A 25,801-nucleotide genomic window follows, 5' to 3' on the forward strand; every position below is an offset into this window, starting at 1 on the left:
TCCTCTTCAATTCCTTCTATTAGTGCAGACAATGCAAAATAAAACATTAGATTCTTCTTGGAAGGATCAGAGAACTTGTGCCCTGAGTTGAAATGTGACTTAACTACTTAATCCTTTGGGCAAATGCAATCAGCCCTATGAGAAAGAAATGACTGAGTGGTGAGCACTAATACAACCCAATCTATTTTACCTAAGAGTCTGTACCAGTACTCTCGTATCTTGCTGCACACCCAATCCTCATGATTCCTGCTGCTGAATGTCGCTGCATCTGCTCCTTTCTTCTCCTGAATATCTGTTCTTTCCTTACTTCTTGCCAATTGTTTTGTGGGCAGCACCACCTCCACAAGCATTAATTTAGGACAGGACAAGCTAATAAGCCTACAAAAACTGCCGTTTTTTCGCTGTATCTCATATATCATTGGCTTGCCTTGCCAGCAAGGCCTGCCTTGACAATTGAGACATAGGGCCCAGACTCTAGAAGAATAACTAAAATGATTCTGCAGCCATCTTAGGTCATTTTATTAAAAATTCTTTCATCCTGTAACTACATGATGTACATTTTCTTATCTCTTTGAAGGAAGTTTCAATCTTACAGCCTTTTCAATCACTAATGAGACACAATCATGTAAACTAATTTTAGAAACAAAAATCCTTTGCCACTAGGAATTATATAGAATAAAATACAGTTAAATGCAGTAAAAACCTTCATTTTTTCAGTGTCCAAGGTGTTATTTCCACATACTCCATGTTTCATGGCACCTTCTGATACTGTTACTCACTGCTGTTTCTCAGAAAGTGTTTAAGTTATAAATTGATTTTATTGTAATTATTTATCACTACCTAAGATTCTGGTATGAAAATCATGTTAGAGAATAAGCTGACAAGCAATGACAAGTACCTTTTGGTAGGCTATTTGACTAGAATAGTATTATTGAACAGAGATATTTGATGCTTCTTCACTAACAAAGAAAATTTTCTGTTACGTCATTAAAATAAGTGGCAAGAGTCTAAGAAGATAATGCAGATCGATGTACCCTGTAAAAAGAAAACTATGCAATATACTCACATTAATTGCTAAATCGTAAACAGGTTAACACTTTGGAAGAGCAACTTCTAGACAAGTGATGAAATCCTGTATTTGGCAAACAAGGTATTCAAGTAGGTAGAACATAAAGAGTGAGGCTGTTTGAGTGATTATTTGATTTGCAAATTGGTGCTTTTATCATCAATTTAAAAAGAAACAAAACAAAGCATCTGAGCGCATATCCCATAGTTTTAAAATTACTGTATATAACATTGGCCCATTAAATTATGACATTTGGACGTGTTTTGTATTGCCGTGTAGACTGAGGTGAGTGATAATAATGCTGAAGTGTCTGCATCTAATGAAAACATAACACTTTCTATTTGGAGGCATGGCTCACTGCAAAAAAGCAATGTATCACTGTCCTGAAAATGGCCAGCAGGAATAGGAAAATGAGCTGCTGCTAATTAAACCTTTTATGTAAAAACATGATTGCTAATCAAATTTTTATTACCCCATACTCTCACATTCTACTTTCTTCTTCATTTACACTTCATCGTGTAGACCTTGAAGGTTTACAGTCATCTTGTATGTTTTGGTTTTTTGATACTGTGAAAGTATAAACTTGTGACAATGATAATTTAAAAAAATGCCTGAAAGACAAGTGACTGTGGTAGGAATAAGAACAGTACAATTAAAATACATTTGGTTACTCAGATAGCTAATTTAAAGTCATATTTAAGATATTAGGAAAATATAAAGGGTTTACTCAAGCTGAAATTTCATCATCCTTCTGATAACTGAAAAACACCTTTATCACAAGGAAGGAAGGATGCTTGGCTTTAGATACATAGAACACCCTCATTTTCAGAAGTGTGCTATTTAGTTATGATCAAACTATACACCTTATTTCCTGTAAAGAAAGATCTCTTTGATTTTTAATGATTTCATTGGTATGAATTTTGTTACACAGCCATTTCATATAAATTGAATACTAAAGATAAATATTACCCTAGCCAAGTATCTGATTAAAAGCCAGAAAAATAGATTCTACAAAAATTCTAGGCTAGCATATGCTAAATTTCTCCTAGTGAAGTACCAAATAACCATGTAATTTTTATTTATATAGAAGTAATTATTGAAATATTTGTAAAAGGAAGCGAAAAAAATCACAACATAAGATGTTATTTGAAATAGAAAAGCATTCTTCTTCTAATCATGTAGGGACAGAACAACTGAACTTACTATTTTTGTCAAAGAAATAATAAAATCAAAGCAAGCAGAGACAATTGCAACAAGACTATATGTAAATTAAAATACTTCAGACAAAAAGCTTGAAGGCAACTGATTCTCCCATTGAGGGGTGATTTTCACTTGTCTCCAGGTGTAACATTATGTGCACTGATGGGCTGATCAACAGAAGAGAACCTCTACCCAGCTGTAATCAGGAGTGATTGATGGTTGGGACAAAAAAGTTGATTATCATGACAAGTCCACTGATGCAGAGAAAATAGTCTATGCCGGGAAAGGATAAAACCTGTTCAGAAACTACCTTCTAAAACCTCTGTTCTAATGAATAAAATGAAACATTTATGCCCTTCCAAAAAGAGCTAACATAAAGGAATTCAGTACATATACTGTGCACCTGTATCTATAGTTATTCCACTGCAACACAATGAGACCTATATTAACCCCAAACAGAATAAACCCTTGTATTTTTAAAATCACAGTTTGAGATCAATGCATCAAACACTATGTGTATATGAAAGAACATGCATGGTCTACCAGTCGAGCACGGCCTCAGTTTGAATACATTTTGAATTCATAATAAAGGTTTTCAAAGGCCATGTGGGAATTAGGTGTAAGTGCCATATTGGATTCTTTCCTGAGAAGAAGTCAGTCCCCTTTGGCCATTTTAAACCTTTAAAGACCTCATTTTCACTTGAGATTAAAAAAAAAAAAAAGAAAAAAAATCAAAAAATCATGAGTGGGGGCAATACACGCTCAAAGATATAGTTCAAATATGTACTTTTTTATTCCAATATAAAGATTTGAAAAGCAGAGGTAGGGTTGCACTTCCACTCCTTCAGAGGATCAGACTCCCAGCTGTTATCTCTGATGTGAGTTACGTACACAGAATAGCATTATATCCAGGGACTGTAAAAGACATGAGAGGAGTGATAAAAGAAGGAAGGAGCTGAAAAAGTTAGGCCTGGAGGTTCTGAAGTAGAATTTGTTTACACAGGGGCAGTTATGTTTAATATTAATTCTTTCTAAAGGAAATATTATGTTTGCTACAAGAGGTGGCTGCACAAATACAGCACAAAACCCCAAATGTATCACAGGTACCCAAGGGAGTTCAATTTTACTGTACCATAAAGTGGAAAAAAAACCCCACCCAAACTGTGCAGAGATAGTGTAAAATAATTTGAAAAGGTTTTATGGCTGCTGGAATACAGTATAACCAATTAAAGCCAAGTAAAAAAGCAACTTTAAATTCAATGCACTTTGGAAGAAAATAGGATTTATTATTTTTTTTAAATAAAGTCCACAATTTATATCGTCTAACTCATTTTGATGGAGATCTTTCTACATCACACAAAACTGCACATTTTCTTCACTATGTGCTGTTTCTGCAGACCAGGCTGACATATAGCCCTGCCTGTTCCTATTCTGCCAGTTCTTCTTTATCAGTGCCTAAGAAAGTGAGCCAGACTCTGACTGGTGACTGAAACTAGATAATACATTGCCATCTTTATAGTGAAATCTGTTATCTGTGCCTATCATTAATAATCCAGAATTTCAGATTCTTTACTGTATAAATTATTTTTTAAAATAAATCTATAAGGAAGAATAGGCTACCCTGGATTTGGAGAAGGCTGAGGTTCTGAATGACTTCTTTTCCTCAGTCTTCACTGGCCAGTGCTCTGACTGCACCACCCAAGTCTTGGAAGGCAGACACAGGGACTGTGAGAGTGAAGACCTTGGGCCCACTGTAGGAGAGGATCTGGTTCAAGACCATCTTAAGAACCTGAAGGTGTACAAGTCTATGGGACCTGATGAAATCCATTTGCGGGTCGTGAGGGAGCTGGCAAATGAAGTTGCTAAGCCACTGGCCATCATATTTGAAAAATTATGGCAGTCAGGTGAAACTCCTGATGATTGGAAAAAGGGAAATATAACCCCCATTTTCAAGAAGGGGAAAATGGAAGACTTAGGAAATTACAGACTAGCCAGTCTCACCTCCGTGCCTGGTAAAATCTTGGAGCACATTCTCCTGGATGGCATGCTAAGGCACATGAAAAACAACAAGGTGCTTGGTGACAGCCAGCATGGCTTCACTAAGGGGAAATCCTGCCTGACCAATTTGGTGGCCTCCTCTGATGGGGCTACAGAACTGATGGACAGGGGTAGAGCAGTTGATGTCACCTACCTGGACTTGTGCAAAGCGTTCAACGCTGTCCCACACAACATCCTTGTATCTAAATTGGAGAGATATCAATTTGATAGGTGGACCACTCAGTGGATAAAGAACTGGCTGGATAACTGCACACAGAGTTGTGGTCAATGGCTCAGTGTCCAGCTGGAGACCAGTAACAAGTGGTGTCCCTCAGGGATTGGTTTTGGGACCGGTCTTGTTCAACATCTTTGTCAGCGACATGGACAGTGGGATTGAGTGCACCCTCAGCAAGTTTGCCGATGACACCAAGCTGTGTGGTCCGGTTGATACGCTGCAGGGAAGGGATGCCATCCAGAGGGACCTTGACACACTTGTGAGGTGGGCTGATGCCAACCTTATGAAGTTTAACCATGACAAGTGCAAGGTCCTACAGCTGGGTCGGAGCAATCCCAGGCACAGCTACAGGCTGGGCAAAGAAGAGATTCAGAGCAGCCCTGTGGAGAAGGACTTGGGGGTGCTGGTCGATGAGAAAATGAACATTAGCCGGCTTCAGTGTGCACTCTTAGCCCAGAAAGCCAACCGTATCCTGGGGTGCATCAAAAGCAGCGTGACCAGCATGTTGAAGGAGGTGATCCTGCCCCTCTACTCTGCTCTTGTGAGACCTCACCTGGAGTATTGTGTGCAGTTCTGGTGTCCTCAACATAAAAAGGACATGGAACTATTGGGACGAGTCCAGAGGAGGGCCACGAGGATGATCAGTGGACTGGAGCACCTCCTGCATGAAGATAGGCTGAGACAGTTGGGGCTCTTCAGCCTGCAGAACAGAAGGCTGCATGGAGACAGCCTTTCAGTATCTGAAGGGGGCCTATAGGGATGCTGGGGGAGGGACTCTTCATTGGAACTGTAGTGACAGGACAAGGGGTAATGGGTTAAAACTTAAACAGGGAAAGTTTAGATTGGATATAAGAAGAAGTTCTTTCCATTTAGGGTGGTGAGGCACTGGAATGGGTTGCCCAGGGAAGCTGTGAATGCTCCATACCTGGCGGGTTCAAGGCCAGGTTGGACAGAGCCTTGTGTAGGATGGTTTAGTGTGAGGTGTCCCTGCCCATGGCACGGGGGTTGGAAGCAGATGATCTTAAGGTCCTTTCCAACACTAACTATTCTATGATTCTATGATACAACAGATCAAACAAAGCTAGATAAAGACTGCACAGCAAAGATCCAATTTATCTTTCCTTCTGTGTGATGATTCACTTATGGAAAGTGGTTTCTGTAGAATCCCCACCACACTTGTTCATAAATTTGAACTGTTTATTAGAGTTGACTGATTTAATTCCCATGTTGACTGATGAAGTTGACAGGAAAAACTGCCTCAAACACAAACAACTATATGGCAAGAAGTGATAAAAGCAGAGGTTTCTCTCCCTGCAGTGCAAATGGGCAGTTTCCATGAATGGAACAAGAGTGAATTGGAAGAGACACTTTTATCCCCTTTTATACTGTCTATACTTCTTCTATTGTCTATGTTTTTCCTTGCCAATACCAATCACCTTGGGTTTAAAATGGCATTTTTCAATGTACAGTTCAAACGACTAAGAATTGTCTTCATTCTCATAATTCCAGCCAAACACTTCAAAGAAACTTCACTACCAAGGAAATTAACCACTATCTGTCCAACTCTGGCATATGAATTTCCTTCTCATGTTTCTCCACTCTCCTCCAGGCACAAAATCTTTCTGATGCTATTGTATCTACAAGACTCAATTCATTAAAACCACTGGAAATACATTTGTAATTTGCCTGGAAGTCATCCTGGTAAGTGACAGCTAATCCACATTAAGCACTCTCATGACACTGACAGCAGATTTTGGAAAATCTAGGGCCTATCAGATCATTTAGGTTTGTTTCCCGCTCCCCAGTAAAAGGTATTCTGGTACATTCTTATATTTTAATGTAATAATTTCTGAGAGAAAGAAAATTTCTAACAGCAGCAAGCATGGATGCGTTCAAACACAGAAGGGAAGTTGCTTTTATTTACGATTTTTGTTCTGATTAACTACTCTCACCTCTGCCTTTCCCTCTTCTGCTCTCTGCAGTTCTGAGATCATCTATGCCCAAGCAGAAGTTAACAGCTGCTTACGAAGGGGCAAATGCTGCAACCATTCACTTCAGTGCCAAAAGCAGAAACCTTTTAAACCAATTTGTCTTTGTATTCCACAGTCAGAATACTGGTCATTAATCTTCTGCAAATTATAAACAAGACTATCAGAGACAGTCATTGCCTATTCACAGATCATTTCTAGCAAACAAATAATTTTCAAGAGACATCAAAAACTTCTGCACAATTAACTTGTTTTATCAAAAAAAAAAAAAAAAAGTGAAAGCTTTGAAAATGAAATAACCTGGTAGGATGAGTAGCGGTAGGAAATAAGACTTGACAAAGGTGAATAAAAAAATCTAGTTTACAAAATCTTTTAAGTCCTAATACGGCAACAGCTGTTGATCAGTTGAATGTTAGGCTCTGTAGGATCATGCTCCTATACTGATTCTGATATTCAGTTGACACAGATATTGAACATTTCTCTATAACCTCTGCTTGTGCAGGGAACAGGTAGCTGAAAGCTACTATTTTCTCCTCAGTTTATAGAATAGAATCATTTGGGTTGGAAAAGACCTTTAACAACACTGAGTCCAACCACTGACCTAGCACTGCCAAGTCCACCACAAATCCATGTCCCCCAGTGCCACATATACATGCCTTTTAAATACCTCCAGGGATGGTGACTCCACCACTTCCCTGGGAAGACTGTTCCAATGCTTGATTTAGAAACTCTTTTTCCAAATACCACTGCTGAATGTGAATGAAGAATGAATTTTTAGAGGAAAGCCTTGCAGCATGAATATAGAAGACACTGAGGCACTCCATCGCTCCCCATCAGTAACAGACTGAGTAATCCACTGACATTAAGAGCGTGCTTTCTTGAAGTTCAAAAACCCTAAAACTGTCCTTCTTTCCTACCACCTTTTTATCCTCAATGACTGTCTCTGTGAGCCTGATACAGCCTCTGGGCTGGGCCAGGTTCTGCAAAAGTACAGGTTTTCAAGACAGATTACTTGCACTACAAGAGAGGAGACAGGTACAAGGATTAATGAAGAGTTTGTGTAGAGAGCTCCGTAGTTTGTGGACCACTGAGAGACCACTTAGAGCAGTTACTGAGGATCACCCAAAACACTTAGTTTGTAGGCAGTGCTTAAGAGGCAAGGAAATATTCAAATCCTTAGGCTATCAGTCAGGGGACTTGTTTCAACACCCCCAAAAGTACTCTGAAGCTAAACAGGGTGCTGTGTCAGATATGAATAATTTTGGCTTCTAGGTGGTATCAGTGCATAAAATACTGCATAGAAGGTGAAAATTATGGACAAAATACTTTATACAATAAAGGAAATTATTTATACTTTTTATTAAGCATTTTATAAATGCTTAATAGAAGCTTTAAGAAACTACAGGTTATACGAAATTGTGACCGCGTTCAACAAAGTATTCTTGAATTTGTCATTTGTAAATTAAATTACTTATTTCCTACATGAATAAAGGTTACTCACAACCAAGTTTTAATTCTCTAGCATAGGAAAGATCAAAGCTGCATAGGACCTGGCTTCAGTTCATACTGTAGCCTTTAAAACTGGGGTCTAGGAAATAGCAGGTAATGCTTCTAAAATGTTCAGGCTAAGCCTATAATAACACTCCACTGAATACCCAACTGGGGAAAAAAAAACCCTAGGCTGTTTTCAAATTTCTCATGTATGCAATGTAAATGCAAAATATTGTGTGCTCTTTGATTAGACTTTTGGAATGAAAAAAAAAAAATCACATATTTTAAATTATTTTCTAAGTAATTCTTTAGGGTTTTGTCATGGTTTAAACAAAGTCAGCCATAAGCCACACAGCCCGTCCATTCACTCCCCCACTTCTTGCCCTCCCCCTACACCCGGGGGGAAGGAGAGGAGAATCAAAAAGAATGCAATTCCCATGGGCTGAGATAAGAACAGTTTAGTAACTAAGGTATAACACAAATCACTACTGCTACCACGAATAGCAATAATGATAAAGGAAATAACAAGAGGGAAGAATACAACACCTCACCACCAGCCAACCAATAACTTGCCCCACTCCTCCCAGCTGAGCACTGACCGATACCTCCTCCAACCCTGCAGTCCCCATACCCTTCCGGGTAACTCCCAATTACATCCTGGGCATGACGTGCTGTGGTATGGAATACCTCTTTGGTCAATTTGGGTCAGGTGTCCTGTCTCTGCTTCCTCCCAGCTTCCCCTCCTCCCTGGCTGAGCATGAGGCTCAGAAAGTCCTTGGCCAGACCAAACATTTGAGCAGCAACTAAAAACATCGGCATTATCAGCACTGCTCCTAGGCCAAAAAATCCAAACACAGCACTGCACTAGCTACTAAGAAGGAGAAAAATAACTGCTACTGCTGAACCCAGGACAGGTTTTCACAATGTTTTGAGGCAAATGTTACATATCTTATCGAAATCTCTTGACTAATCACTTTCTTTGATTACTTGATATTTTTTTCAAATGAATACTATAAACCAGTATCTTTGGAAAAGTGTAGATCTATGAGTGAATTTCCATCCGAACTCACATTCTTATCTCACATGAATGGCATGTGCAACTGAAATCCGAATTTTTTTCTCCTTACACTGAACTTCATAGTCCAGGAAAGATGGTGCATTATTATACAGAAGTAGCGTGCACACGTGTGTGTGTATATATATGAAATTGAGATATATAACTATATAAATCATATATATGAAAATAATTTTTCATATCTATATATAAATAAGTATAATTTTTCATATATATATATATATATAAGTTAATCCTGCACAAAGTTTTATTCTTGGTGAGGTATGAATACGGCAATTAATAATTAATACCATAACCTCATAGAATAAGACTGAATTTAAGGGGATGCTGAGCTTCTGTAAGTATTTGCACAAGGGAATCTCCTTAAAGAATCAGGCTGATAACCTCACAGAACACAGATGCATTGGTTCGGAAATACCAGAAGTAAAATTGCCTAAAGATAATAGATAAATGTGCTTGATGGCAATACCTGCAATAAGTGAATTTGATTAAGAAAGCTGTGAATTACAGTTCAAGCAGAAATTGTTGAGTTCATACCAAAGCAGGGTTCTAAATCTAAAGGTTAATTGGAAATCTAAATCCAACCCATAATTGAAGATACAGTAAAACATGCAAAGAATAAGAACATGTGCCACACACAAAAACAGTGAGTGAGGCAAATAACACACATGACTTCAAACACCATTTAAACATATCTCTGAAAGCTGAAAAATTAAGAGATTTGAAATCAGAATGGTGAAATACTAAAAAACTTCAAGCAGTTAGCTGTATCAGCCTCTCTTGGTTCTTAATGGCCAACTTTTGAAAGTTCTCTCTGCAAACAGAGGCCACAGGCCAGGTGTGACCATCACTTGGCATTGACAAGAGATGAAATCTCTTCCAAATCAGAGGATTACCAGGTTTGTAAATTAGTCGAGAAGGAGGTCATGTAATCTCTCTCAGCTCAGGACCTGTGCTCTGTGTTTCCTGCCCATCCTCAGAAACAGGTGTCTAATTTAAGATCCTCTGCTGGCAAATGTCCTTGACATGTTTCCTTCCAACACTTCACTACCATTACAGCTAGAACTGTTTCACCAAATAGTACAAAAAAAAAAAAAAAAATCTTGAATCAAATTAATCTGAATAATTAATTAGAGTTATTCTTCTATCAAAACCAAGGAACACAAAGATCTAATGGTCACTGTTCTCTTATTAACTGCCTTTCATATACTGAAAAACCTACTATATTTCCCTTGTCTTTTCCACTGTACATCTACCCAGTATTTTCTACTTTCCCTAGTCTTACTATTGGATGTCTTCTAAATTGTGCAGCTAACAATGCTTTTGTTAAAGTGTGATGACCACTGCTGTAAGTAATTCTTCACACCACTGCTGTAAATAATTCTTCACCTGAGGCATTGCCAATTTCAAATACAGTTGAATACTTACCTATTGATAAATGCAACACTCCTTGGGAAAAAAAAAAAATCATAGGATTATGTGGGTGGTTTTGTTTTTCTTTTCTTTCCCCATCAGCAATTGCTAAAGTATATTTGGACTGTGATTCACTGTAATTCCTTTCTGGCCCTTAAGGCAGACATTTCTCATTTTATTACTTGTACCATTTAATTTTTTCAGTCTAAGCACAATCATTAATGCTTTTATTTACTGTACTTGTTGGGATTCCAGACTATTTTCTCCAACTGGTGAAGATAATTTTGGACTGCAGTCCTGAACTTGACACCTTCCACCAAGTGCTGCCACCCTTCATATAGGTGTCATCCGCAAACCTGGTGTATGTACTTTCTAGTCTGTCAGGTGCATTGCTAATGAAAATTTAGAGTAGCAGCAAGTATAGAACAGATATCTGCAGATCCTGACTTGTAGTGATCTTTTGTTTTGACAGGAAACTATCAGCAACTACTCTCAGTGCAGTTTTTCAACCAACTTTTAATAATTTCAACTGGCCCATATTCCCTACTTTCTTGACAGTCACACAGGACCGTATCAGACCTTATTAAAGTAAAAATGTATCACATATATTTATTCCCTATTATCCATTAGACCAATTATCTTGTCAAAGGAGAAAATTAGATTGGTTTGACATGATTTGCTCCTGACAAATTCATGTTGCCTGTTTCTTGGCACCGTATTATCCCCTAGGTACTTACAAATTGATGCTTAAAACATTTGTTCTAGATACCAAGCATAACCTAAATAGATGTCCTCTGGTCCTGATTCTTTCTGCATGAAAGTTAGAACCATAGTAAAATACTTTGGACCTATATTGCATCCTTATCCTCAAAAAAAATCTTTCGCCATTCTTTTACTGGAAGAGCACTTTTTGAATCCTTCCAAGTTCGCACACTTGAACTATATATCGATTCAGCAGTACTCCTGGCTTTATAGAGATGGCGAAAAACAAGGTGAAAAAACAATAAATAAGGACTGCACGATCAGCATTCAGCTCATGATTTTCAGAATATTACTAGTGTTGCTATTTAAGTGAAACAATAATTTCTCACTAATATATCTAGAAATATTTTACAGTGTATCATAATGGAATTCAAATCCTGTGAGCACATAAAAATGCTGCTCAACCTTTCTCTAAAGGCAAGCTGGATTATCATTCAGCCATCTGCATTAAACAAGAGGGAAGAGAGAGAATGCCTTTGCAAGAATGACCCCGTTAAACAGAGATTGTCACTATCCTTATCAAATAATGAAATTAGAAATGTGAGCAAAGGAAGATCAAATAGACTAGACAGGTAATAAAAAAAATGAATAAAATTTGTTTTCAAGCCTTGGGGTTGTTTTGGTTTCTTGTTTGGGGTTTGCCTGTTTTACTGATTGCTCATTACAGCATATAATTTACTCTTACTGCTACCTGAAGGCACATGAGCTGTTTTACTGGAGTAAGCTGGACTTCATTTTACAGGATGCTTTTAGCAGATGTTTAATGTCTACTACAAAGCATAAATCTAACAGTTCTTCTGAACTGGTGCAACAGCTATCAGCAGCTGCCAAAGTCTAAGAGGCAACATGCACACTTGCAGCTAGGCACATACCTAAATGGTTTGCCCTGTATTGAATGCAGAATGTGAATATAAGTGTTACAAATACATCTCTTTCAATGAAAAAAAAACCAACCCCAAAATAAATTACTGCTTGAAATGGACTCCACAGAACCTATTCTGCTGTTCTAATGTTTTTTCTCAGCATGGAGATGCTTTGGTAACTTGCTTATTCCTCCCTTCCCTTGTATGAGAAGATTTATTTTAAAAAGAAATACTGAACACACAGCTGTCATGAAGATTTATAGATAACTCCTTTAGAAAGAAGCTAAACGATTTTAGACTATGCATTGCATTTTCTCATTTTTCTTTGAAACGTCATTTTGATACCATGCAACCAGAAAAAAGCTCTTCTGTCCTGAAAGAAATCTGTATCAAATGGGAGAAAATTCTGTATTCTCTGCAAAAATGAAAAATCTCACAGACCAGTTTTATTGTAAACATTTTCATAATACTGTCGTGCAGTAGGTAAATGGAATTTCTATTCATTACTCTTGGATAAATCTTATCTCCAGCATCTAAAAATAATGACATATTGGTAGAACAGCCACAAAGCCCTGGGTTTCTAAACAAAATGGTTTTAAATCATGTTAAACAAAATATGATGAAAGTGAAAGGTAGGAATATTCAGTAAATTTAAACTTTTTCATAATAATAAGAGAAAAAAAATGACAATGTATGTCCTTGTTCATATAGTAACCAAAAAAAGATAGCTAGTAGCTCTTTTTCTTCAAAGCAATCTTTAAGTCTCAACATCAAATCTTCAGTTTATCACATTTTTACTTTAAAAACTGGTGGACATTCAGAATTACTCAAGCAAAGAAAGAACGCTTCTTATTCCCCTCACACTGCAGAAAAGCATTTCTAAACTGCAGTGGAACTCCGACTACTTATTATTTCTTGAAAAGCCTCAGCAGAGCACTTTGTGATTTACAGCAGTAATAACTATATGCACGGGAAGGAGAAGAGACCGCCATAAAGATATCTACAAATCTCCTCTGTGGGGTAGGGAAAAGGGGGAGAGCAATCGTCCCAGATTCATCAGTGGGCAGCTTTTGGATCACAGTCTCTCTATCAATTAGCATCACTAGGATTGCTTTGAAAATTAGGTGAATATTAAAAGTGGCAACAGAAACATTCTCAGCAAGAAGGTCTCCCAGTTCCATAAAGTTAACCATACTGATCTACTTTGAGAGAAGGGAGTGTTAGAACAACTTTCCACCACATAGTACTGGCAAATTGAAGTTCAAACCTTTATCACTTGAAGGTGTGAAGGGACAACTAAGTATCTGCTTAACAGCTTTTCATCCAACAGTTTGGTGTGAAGAGACTAAATTAATAGATTTCCTCTAAAATTTTTTGACATCACAGAAGACTCTGAAAATGGCCACTGCTTCTTCACCCTCTCTTCGTTGGAATCTTCTCTAAGAGCAGCAGAAAAAGATCAGTATGGGAGCATACCAAACCTCTGAGTAAGAAGTATCAGTATCCACTGATATGACATTTGCTTCTGTGTAGAATTATTTCAAACATTTTATTCTGGAAAATGCCCATCTCCTGTCAGCTCAAAAATTTTCCACTCTGTGTATCAGTCCAAGTTGTGTATCTGCTAATAACTAATTTTAATGCCATGTTCATCCTCGCTTTTGTCTGGATCTTTCTGCAGACTAACAAACGGTATACCCTCTTTGAAAGGATATGTTTCACTTTGGTATGTAACATTGAAGTGCTTGATGTCTCTTGCAAGCTATAAACTATGTATGATTCCATGTGACATGCTTTTTCCTAAGACAGAGCTGAGAACTGTAAGTGACGAGGCTGGGCTGCTCAGTCAGTGAGATCCACTGTGGCCCAGAAGCCTCTATCGTTCCCTCCACATGAATGGGCCAGTATTCACAGTTCTAATTCCAGCATTTGGCTTCCAAATGGAAGAGCCAAATTTGACTCTTCTGTTTTTATCTGTGAGGGGGACAGCAGCTCCAGAGAATGCATTACCCTTCCTTGGTGTCCATTCATTCTGTGAACTAGAAAACTTGGAGTCATCAGTCAAAATAAGCACCTGATACTGACTGGTCTGGAAGTTGTGATTGGTATCTTGTTAAAATTATTTCTAAGGAATAAAAAGCTTAGGGGAATGAAGAGAACTGCATTATTTTCATACCCTGGTAGTAAATCTTTAAAAGAAGGCTTCAACGTTCAATTTAAGTTTTTGACAAGTCGTGGTATTAATAACTAATTAATAAACTAAAAATAGATACAATCTGTCCATATGCCTACAAAGAAGCAGCAGCAAACAAGAATTATTTCACTTCATATGACCAGCATGAGGAAATAACCTTATGGATGTTTTTGGGTTAGACATCACTCTAAATTCAAGCATTTTTATTTTGTCAGAAGTAACTACCATATCTATATTAGTTAAACAGGTAGTAAATGAAAGACATTTGGTAAGGGAAGATAAATGTTCACCAGCAATGTCTATGCCAAGAAACTTCCTGGAGAGACTAGAGTAGCAGAAGAATATATCTTGTACTATGGCAGGTTTTGTCTGTACACATAGTGATACTGAAGAAATAAAGGAGTTAAATTCTAAGATGCCCTTCTGTGACAGAATACGTATTTCTTCACAAGGAGCACAACAGCACATCTTCCTTGGGTAATTATAGGGGATGGATTTCCTCTGTATATTACAGACCATCTCCAGTTCAGCTTGCTCTATTTCACTGCTGGAGGAGAAGTTTGGTTTTTTGACAGCTATTACTGGCAGGACAGGAACATTAAAATTCAATTCTGGCTAAACAGATATTGCTATATCTGTTATATAAATATATAATTATATTAAATGTATAAATATATTAAATATATATAAATAAATATATTTTAAATATAGATATTGCTATAACAGTAGAAAAAGGAAGGTAGATCCACAAGGACTCTTAAGTATATCTGAATAATTTCTAACATTTACAGGCTGAAAAGGGAGGCAAACGTAACCAGGACTGGTAGAAGAATTAGGACCCAGCAAATATTTCAGCCTTATTAGCAGCTATGGATCAGTCCATTTTCCTATTTAAACTCTGTGTAGCACAACGGAAGTTGATGAGTTTGCAGGGATATATCCGCAGGGAAAATCTGGCCGGGTGTATAAACATAAGCAAATAATTGTGTTTATTTGAAGCATCCTACAGCCTTTTCATCTGCTGAGCCACAAACTGAAATCACAACGTTTCATTTAGTTTCAATTTATGCAAATTATGGCACATCCTAGAAGATAAGTACACATTTCTAATCTGATACAAAATGATCAACTTACATCAGAATTAAATCTCAGCTGGCAAATGTTGCATGATATGATTTGCTTTCTTCGATGAGGAAGAGGAACCCCAAACGTATGATTTATTACAGCTTTTTGAATTGGGTCCATCTGTAAAGAGAGAAGAAAGAGAAAAATGAAAGCTTTTGCTGTTCCACTGTATGCTATGTTATCTATAGACTCAAAACAGATTCTGCATCATGTCATACTTTGAAAATGAGCATTTCTTATTCCTGCCATTTTACAAAGAAATAATACAAAAAAGAACAAAGAAAAGTGTCATTAGCTATCTTGAAATACATATCTTAGTCCAACTCTACATGTACCAATTTCCATTTAATGAAGAAACATAAAAGCTGTACATGTTTAGCAAGTTTACCTATCAAAACATCAACTTCTTGGGTTGTTTATATATCATAGAAAAGCTCACTAAATGAAACAAGAATATTTGAAATAAATTTTAAAAAAGGATCAATGCAAATGTGAGGGAGTATTATATACAAATTATTATGGAATAACACAGCAGCTCAGTATTATGAAAAGAAAAATAATCCTCGGAACCAATAAGTTAACCTTTTCTATAAATCAACTTCTACACAACCTATGAAATATACAAATCCTCCAAGGATTATTTTCATAGCCATCTAGAAGAAACTATTTAGAATAAATTCAGCTTTGAGGATGAATTCTGAATCAACCTCTACCGGAATGCTGATCTGGCAGTGTCTGCAAGTGAGGGTCCCATAAAAGAAATGTAAGAATTTCAAAAAAGCTACTCAAGAGACTTTTTTACATGGAGCATTGAAATCAAGTTCCCCAAATTCATTGGTCAAAATTGCTTATATTTCTTCTTCAAAAGAAGCATATTATAGCTATTTTTTAAATCCAACAATTTGTATGTTTCTTAAGAAAAAATATTTTTTTCTATGCTCATGTTCCCATGATTCACTTTTTCCTAGTCTGTTAGCAAAGGGTTATTTGATAAATAAAGAATCAGAGCTTTTCCTTAGAGTAATCAAATATTCATGGAAACTGTAATGGCAGACAGTCACGGCCTCTATTGCAGTGAATCCAGAACAGATCACTACAGAAAATTTCATCACCTGACAGCTGTTCAGTGTCAGATATGAAATAGGTCATTAAACTAATTCCTGTTGAAGAGAAATTCATAATCTAAAAAAAAAAAATGGGAACAGGGAAAATAAGGAAAATGGCAGATCTTTAGAGAAAGGTTTGGAAGAAATACTCAGTTTGGACATCCTCTTCAATTTGATGTGAAAGTAAAATATCTCATAAATTTCACAAAACACCAATCCTACCTTGAAACTAGGGATGCCACTGTAACATAACCCCAAAATAACAATTATGCATATCAAGCTTTGAAACACTACAACATGCTGTGTAAGACTTTCTGCAGTGATTAAACCATGTACCAGGGCACTTATTTTACTCGGTAACATGATCTCGAAAAAGCTGACAGTCCAATAATGCTATAGGCCAGAAAGAACTCTACTGCATAAGAAAGTAAATAGATATTAACAGCTCTTCTTTTTTCAACTGCTCTGCTACTCAAGCGGTGACTTCTTATGCCAGCAGAACCAACAGATGAGTATTCTGCAATTTTCAACATTAATGCATATCCTGGTCTTAACTGATACTATTTCACTGCTGACGTTTGGAGAAATTTAGCCTACTTTAGGCACTGTTCCTTTTGCCACTGCATGTCTGAAATACTTAGGGAGACCTTAAGCTTGGCTACAGGAATAAGTCAGCATATTGTAACAAGAAATTGAGCATTCTTTGATTGATGTAACTGTTTTCCTTCACATTAACCACTGTTGTGAGATGGTATTTGTTCAGCCTTAGTATTAACATGTTCAGCTCTTTCACATTATCTCACAAGTGCCGCAAGTCAAGAAAGCCAACAAAGAAGCTCTCTGAGGGTCATATGAAAATTACCACCATAGTTCATAAAATGAACAATTTGGTTTTTGACCGGGATTTACCCACCCTTCAGAGTCAGAATTCTAGCTTCCAATGAGGTTGAATTTCTGGGGGAACTGATGCTCACATATTTAAAAAGAGACAAGTAATTTTTTCAGAATTGAGAAAAATCATGAATTTGTAGAACTGGTCTATTCAGTACACAATTTCGTTTTTCTCTCATTGAAAAATGTGGAGTTTCTTTCCTAATTACTCCACAGATTTTCTCTTTTATCTGCTGATACAGAAACCCATCTGCACACTTCCCTTTCTCTTTCTAAAGATGCAGACTTCTAGATATATAGCTACATGGCCTTACTGTGAACTGGATGAATTGTGTTTGTGGCTCTAAATGAAGAAGCGTTCTAGATAGCTTCCAACTTGATTAAGAAAAGCTGCTTCAAAGTAAGAATCTCTTCTCTGCCAGTTGGGTCTTTGATACTGCAAAGGAGAATTAAAACTTCAAACAGCCCCCGATTCTAATGAAGTTAGGGCAGTATGCTAGAGTGGTATTTGGCACTATTATTTGCTCCCGGAAATTTCATTTGGGAAACCCCACCAATCCATAAATTTCAAATAAACATCCAAAAGCACCAGATAAACCTCCAGAAGTTTTGTGCAGGAAATTTGAGAGAGGTAACAGGGTAGCTACGTGCAGCATGATAAGCACATCTCACAGATACTGAATGACAGAGAGGAGCCCTGCTGAGAGTCAGAGGAACAAAGAGAGGCAGCTGATTGCCAGAAAATAGAGAGCAAGGATCGCAGGGAAGTATAAAGAGGGAAATAATATCACAGAGCTGAGATAATCAGCAAGTGGCGAGATACTTAACAGAATCTCCAAGCACTTCTAGGATCACTGAATGTTAGTAATTATACACATAAATTGTATTTCAGCTTATGTAAGTGGTATTTGCTTTCAAAATAAGTTATCATGATAAACTTTGATAAAATCTGCTCTTTACTCATTACCAGTGCTGTATTACAATCACTGGAGTTTTATTTTATTACTTAGATGCAACTGATTTAATTTACTCCCATTTACAGTGAAGGACAGAGCAGTTTGCAATTCACATGAAAGATTACTATTCAGCTGTCAAATCTGTGCAGAAGACTAAGGTATGCAAAATGTCCCTTTACTTCCCATCACCAATGTGTCTGCACTGTAAGTTACAACAAAAAGAGGGTGAGCTTCCCAGTGTTTGACTTGCTCATGATCTTTTGCTTTTCTACTATCCAGGACTAGGTACATCTTACTATGTAACACAGACTGTGCCACACTTTTCCTTCTGGTCAAAGGACAGTATATGGCTCAAAATTCACTGCAACCCACAAGGTAACTGTCAGCTTGGGCAATGAAGGCAAATATGAAAGGTTTCATATTTCATTCAGTTAATTTTTGCTTTCAATACATAAAATGAACTACAATACTATTGTCTATGTTTCAATTATTCAAGCTGAAATTTGTGGCAACATGATATTATTCACTTTCTTTGATCAAGCACTGTATTCCCTTCTCAAGATCTTCAGGGGCTCACCATACTTCAGCAAAATGCAGACTTAAAGCAAAGGCACGGCAGAAATTGGCCCCTCTCTCCACTGTCAGCTTTGACCTTATCACTCTCAATTGGTTTTGCTTGCTTGTTTCAAATTCAGCCTTGGCAGACCAATGATCATAAGTCGTCTTTGTTCTTGTGCTTACCATACTGCATGAAAGAGCTCTTTATTTTGCAGGCTGCAGGTGAAAAGAGCGGCAACTGCATGATCTTTTCTGGATGAAACAACTACCACAAAATCACCTAGAAAATTACACAGGAGAGCCCATGTTACCCTACCTGCCTTGGCAACTTTTCCAGAATCACTGTAGCTGCTGTCCTTGAAGGCCTTCTGTAGTTAAGTCTCCCCATTAAATTCTATTAAATATCTGCTGAAGGCAGAACTCAACCTGGCAAATTTTACCTACAGAGGAATTTGAACCTTGGGAAATGTAAATTTTACATAATTTCTACAGAATAAAGTGTTCTTTTAGGGTTTTGTGTGTGTGTGATTTTTTTTTTGTGTGTGGTTTTTTGTGTTTTTTTTTTTGTAAAGAGCTTTTTTATGTTGAAACTGAAATTCTAACACATAGCTCTTCCCGAATTTCAAAAAGTGATAAATACATACAATTTTTATTAGTCCTTTTTATGTGACCTCTTATCCCAGAGGCATAATAGTACATCTGAGTTAAAAACAACAACAACAAACTGGTAGCAAAGGAGAGATTAAAAGTTTGATTCATGAAAGCTCAAATCACTAATGGATATAAACCAAAGGAAGCTTGGGTTTTAGAGCATTTTTTTAATTGTGTATTAAAACAAAGGGGCATGACAAGCATGTGCATTTCAAATGCTTGAATTCAACAGTAAACTAATGGAATTGCACTAACATGTATAAATAAAAGCACCTAAGTCAAATGATGAAGATAATGTGCATGCCTAAAGCCTGTTCAGAACATATGGTAGGCCTAAAACAACCAAGCAAGAAAGTATTTTTACCTCAAAGCAAAAGAAATTAGCTGCAAAAGATTGACTTAAATCACTATGATCCTATGCTAAGTGAGCAGAAAATCACATCAGGTCACTGAAGCTCTCAGGAAAAAATTGCTGTAGACCATTTTAGTGGTAATTTACAAAAAAATTACCTACCAAAACACTGACGTCCATTACTTGAATAGGTAAGTGAATTTAGTGACAAACCTAGCAACACCTCTCAGGACTTCCTAAAATCCAGATATTAACACAATGCAATATTATAATGAAAATAGCATTAAAGGAATAATATTCTGAGTATGGTTTCTTACTGTAGAGTCTGTATTTCTACAAACATATTTAATTGTAAGTACAAAAATTAAGTCAAACAAGTACACTGTAATATTATACTCGCAGTCAAGGTATACGTATTCTCACATATGAGTTGAGACTTACATGAATATCTAAATTATAAAATTGATAAGAACTAAAGATAACTCAGTGTGGCTCCTTTCAACCATTCTCTTATGTTCCAACAAACCGTGAAACTAGTAAGAGCATTGGAAACAGTGTAAATCCTGTGCCAAACACATACACAATGCCTTTACCAAGCAAAAAAGAATAAAATGATGCATCAGTTTACACTTACTGGTGAATTTAATCCTTTTTAAAAAATGCATGGTAGATGCAGTCTTAATGCCAAATGGTTCAAACATAAAACTGCCTATTGCATTATAATTGTGACATACTATTAGAAACACAGAAAGGCAGTTACTAAAGCTATAGGAAAGCTCAATCATGTAAAACAACTGTCATTTATAGGTGGGAGACTTTCTGAACCAGAAATATTCTCAGCTATAATTTTACTATTTCCAATTGAAAACTGAGAAGCTCTTCTCTGATCTCAGTACCATCAATAATTCACAATCATTTTGCCTGCAATTATGCTGGCAAACTGTACAGATGCACCAATATTATGTTTATTATAGTCCTTTGTTATATTATTACTTATGCAGAAACTGGTATTTTTGAGAACTACTAGACAGTCAACCTTATGTTGCCCGTATAGAGTGCCCATATTATGGGCACTGTTCAGCTAAGTGGTAGCTCCTTCTTCTCCAGGAGATACTTGACATCTGTTGCAAATGCAAATTCAAGCTGGACAAAGCACATGCAACAGGTCTATAATTTCCAGGAAGTATTGAAATTACTGGGTGTCACATACTGCAGTTCATTTCTGTGTGTGCACATCCATGTCAAACCTCCTGAAAGTATTTATTAACTGTGCATGTTAAAATCTCAGCAGCACATGTACTAGATGTGATGCTTTCAAGAAATATCAGACTTAAAATTGCCAATCTACCTAACACATTCTTAATATTCTGGTCAGAAACAGAACAGTTCAACAACAGTTCAGTGATTTGATCCTAAGTATATTTGACATTCTGTATTTCCATGAGAAATACGTCCCATTGTTAGGGCTGGCAGTCAAGGTCTTTTCTCCAACATCACATTAAACTGTGAATTAGAATCTTACAAAATAACCAAAGAACACAATTCAAAAGGAATGATGGGAAGAGCTTAGTAAGCATAATTAAACACACACATGCACAAATGTTCAACAATATTTTGGTTTCATGTACAAGTAGAACAATATGATGTCAAACAGTTAAAATACATGTTCTAAATGTGCTACCATGCATGGTTTATCCTTTTATAGCTAATTTATTCAGTATTGCCCTAGTAATTATGGTGAATAATTATGCAGTGAATTGAACTCAGCATTACACATCTTTTGTTAGTGTCTACCATTTCTGTTCTTATTAGTGAAATAGGGTAGAACTAGCCTTATGCTTTTCATGTACATAAATCAGAAATATTACTCAATCGAGTTAAATATAAAATAATATATAAAAAAAACCCTGAAACAACTACAAAAGTGTGCAATATTTACAGAATAATTACTTTTTTTTTTTAAATGTGGTATCTATAAAAAAAGAAAACTGCAGTCACTTCCCAAACAATGTAAGTGGTTTATGTAATTTGAATAGTACTCCACAATGAATTCCCAAAGTATACTTTTTATTCTCTCGCTGAAATATTATAAGACTGTACGGACTTTTCATTTATTTGTTTCTTTATCTATATATTTTTTACTTATAGAGCTATTCAATTTTAGCAGTTGTCACCTTTCTGATGTGACTAGTATTTCTCTTGCTTTCATTTTTGTTCTTGTAGATATTTCCTTGGCAATGAGATGCTGAGGCAGCAGCAGTATTTCTGGCAAACTGCTTGAATATACAGCAACCAGTCAGAGCAAAAAAGATTTGCATTCACAGTGGTATTGCACACAAATACTGTAACCACATACAGATTATGCAAATCCTTATACTCTGATTGTCTAATAATGGTTGTCAGTCAAAAGACAAGAATTTGCATATGTGAGCTAGTGAGAAATAATCAGACAGTGATTATGCTAATCAAACACACTAAACAGCATGTGAAGGACTGTCAAACTGGAACAAATCTGTGTATGTATGTGTATGTATGCTAAATACAAAAACACACCGTACTAAAAGAACATTAAGGTTGCAGATCAAGCCTTTAAAAACATGAAATACCCATAAGCCTTGACACCTTTATGAATTAACATTTTAAAAACATCTTCACATATTTTTCCTGAAAGATTCTGGCTTTGCTCTGTGCAGAAGATGGCCAATGCCCATTTAATGAGCAACTGTTCAGTGTTGTGTTTTGTCCAAGGGGTTCAATGAATAGCCCTAGACCTCATTTACTGTATAAAGCTGAAACCTTGCTCTCAATGGGAATTAGACTATTCATTCGCTCTCCTGCAGTCTTCATTGACACAAGATGCGAGTAACTCACAAGTATAACTAACTTATATTCAAAACTTCTTTATTAGATACAATATGGTATTTTATCAGAAATGAAGAATGAAAATGTATGCTACTTGCAGTTACTCAATTGAATATACCTAATAGTACTTACTATTATATTGCCTTTCATATGAGTACCACACAGCTCCTGACTTCAGATTAATCTGTGAAGGTGCAACACACACTAAACACAGCCTTATGACTGCAAGTTGGACACACAAGCCATAAAGTTGTCTGAGAAAAGTCGTCTCAGTCGTCTTTGCTATGAAGTTCACTTTAAGAAACTTCCCTTGTATCTCTCAGAACTCTTGAGGGTGGTATTCAACTGGTTTGCTGGAATAGGATGGCCCTTTCTTTTACTTCAGTCCCACTTCTTGCAAAATATGTTTTCCATTTTTTTCCGCAAACACAGCTGATCCAAAGAGCACACAAAATTCTACCACACCTAAAAGATTCTCCCAAATGACAGAAGATGAAAGGCAACCAAATACAGCATGCTTGACATACTGCTCAGTTATCCAGTGGACAACAGTCAATACAACAACTGCAGCATAAAAACAGACTAACATGAAACACACCACATTGAAAGTGGGAGAATTACTCCATTTCTAGTAAGCATTACCAAAGCGGTGTGGAAAGAAGGGGTGGATTATTTCTTTTCAGCTATTCACTTAAATGAGCAGTGGCATATGGTAAAAACATGATCAAACGCGAAACGATTGCTTAAAGCAAAAAGAGATAAACGTTATAGTCTCTCTAAAGATATCTCTAAAGATACCAATAAAGATAGAAACCTAAGGTTCACAAATGCCATTTGTTTCCTCAGCTTCAACCAAGAACAAAGCAAAAATAAGCTTATGAGAAAAAGAACACATTAAAAAAAGCTGAGGGCATTTTGATATTTTGTACTTAAGAGACTGGAACAAAAGGTTGGCAGGCATAATGAGGGTTATGCAACAAATTCCCAATAACATCATTTGCATGTGAATGAATTTCAGAAAACTGGACCAAATGTTATAATTGGTATTTAATACTAGTAAGTCTCTCTAATCACAACAACAATAAAAGCAAGATGTGTGCCAGACAGAGAACTGGCAGAGGCACTCGTTTCACCCTTACAAGTGAATTGCTTACAAGAGTCCAAAATGGTTTCTGCAAACTACTACGTGTGCTTCCAAGAAGTGACTGTGTATATGTGTGTTTAATGAGTGGGAAATTAATTCTGAAATGCAACTTTTCTGATCATGATGCTATTTTAACTCATTCTAAAAATTCTTCTTATTCACCATTTTAATCCTAGTGACTCCAAAGAAACCATTAAGAACTAAGGTGTAGAGTATAGCTGGAATACTTAGAATTACACATTCTTACCTGAAAAAGTCCAAGATATGCTTTAGACACTATTAAAACAGTCTATCAAATCTGTGCTTTTCAAACATTTCAAAAATCGTTGTAGTGAGTTAAGACTTAACAGTGGGAGAAGTTACAGCTCTTAACCCATATTTGTAGAACCAGAGAATAAGAGACTAAAAGGGACATCAGGGCATCATTTAATCCATACCTTACCCCATGAAAGGAAAAAAAAAAAAATGTTACGGGGACAGAATATTTTTATCACAGCAACAGAGTAATTAGAAAACTCTCTCCTGCTTCTCAAATGGGTATCTATCTGTCTGTCTTCAAAATCTGCCAGAAACATTCCACTTCCGGTGCAAGTGTAGATACTTGCTGGTATAATTATTTGACCACAAATGCTTTTTTCTCCTCTTTTTTTGCCTTAGGTCAGCACTGAAATAAAAGCACATAAAACATCTCCATTGCCTTCTCATAAGAAATGTTCTACTGCTCTTCTTAAGAAAATTAAAAGAAATAAAACTATGTGACCAAATGTCGTCGTATTGCATTACATCTTGAGATTCAGGACCTTTTTATTTAATTTCATCACCAGCAGTCAACACAGAAAAATAACATTCCCCAGACACTTCACATATGGGAACTGAAGTGCTATAGTTTACACGTGCATTTAAATATACTTTTTTAACAGATCACGGTTAAATATGAATATAGTACAGCTATATTCATAGCCCTCATACAGATCACTAAGATCATTACATCTCCTTGTATGCAAAAAACATTTTAACTTTGCTCAGTTCTTAGATAACAGTCCACAGAAGAAGACATTAACCTGCTTACTTCCTCCATAACATTATTAGCTCTAAAACCTGCCTGAACAAGGACAAGACTGTGTTATCAGGAAGCTCACTTCCACTAAAAGAGAACTATGAAACTGGAAAATGGAGAAGAAAAAATAATAAATTATCTTGATATTGTTTGAGAGCTTAAGAATGAAAATGAACCTTGCTGTGCTTAGTAACTATGTATGCATAAACAATATTAGAATTTAGCACTAGGCTGAGCAAGATGCCAGAAAGATGAGAGAAATAGGTTGTCAGAAGGTGGCTTGCATTTTAATCAGGTATTTGTAACTGCATAATTAAGATCAACCTGGTTTACCTTTCAGGCTCTTTATGATGCAGAAAGTAGGAAAAGACAGACAAGAAGTAATTTAGAACAAATGGATATTACTACATTACTAAATCAACTTCCTAATGTTTCCAGTTGAAACATTGCAGAATTTCTTCATAGCACAAAAATAAAATAGTATTATCTTGTTAAAAAAACCATACCTATACCTGTATTGGGTACCCACATTAGGACTGTACAGTTTTGCGTAATTCTCTACAGATTGCCACTGTGTGCCATTCCAAATCTCCTGTCAGTCTTATTGACTGAATCATTAGTGTGATCCTGAGTGCACTGAACAGCTGTGCAGAATATAGTTATGGCTCATTCACTATTTGAAGTGCTTTAATCCCTTCCTACCCATCTCTGAAATGTGGTGCATTAAATAATTCCCAGTACGTTTTTTATATCATTTGGAAAAAGATGAAAAGTT

General features: G+C 36.5%; 1 protein-coding gene across 9 annotated transcripts in view; it reads right to left on the bottom strand.

Moving 5' to 3' along the window:
• ZNF385D (zinc finger protein 385D) overlaps nt 1-25,801 on the bottom strand; it is a 426,940-nt gene that overhangs the window by 78,395 nt on the left and 322,744 nt on the right. For all 9 annotated transcript variants that reach the window (XM_065666059.1, XM_065666052.1, XM_065666054.1 and 6 more), the window contains one exon: nt 15,459-15,569. In XM_065666059.1, coding sequence (XP_065522131.1) covers nt 15,459-15,569 — 111 coding nt within the window. The remainder of the gene's footprint in view (nt 1-15,458; nt 15,570-25,801) is intronic.

Source organism: Lathamus discolor, chromosome 2 (genome assembly GCF_037157495.1).
Source record: "Lathamus discolor isolate bLatDis1 chromosome 2, bLatDis1.hap1, whole genome shotgun sequence".
Lineage (NCBI taxonomy): Eukaryota > Metazoa > Chordata > Aves > Psittaciformes > Psittacidae > Lathamus > Lathamus discolor.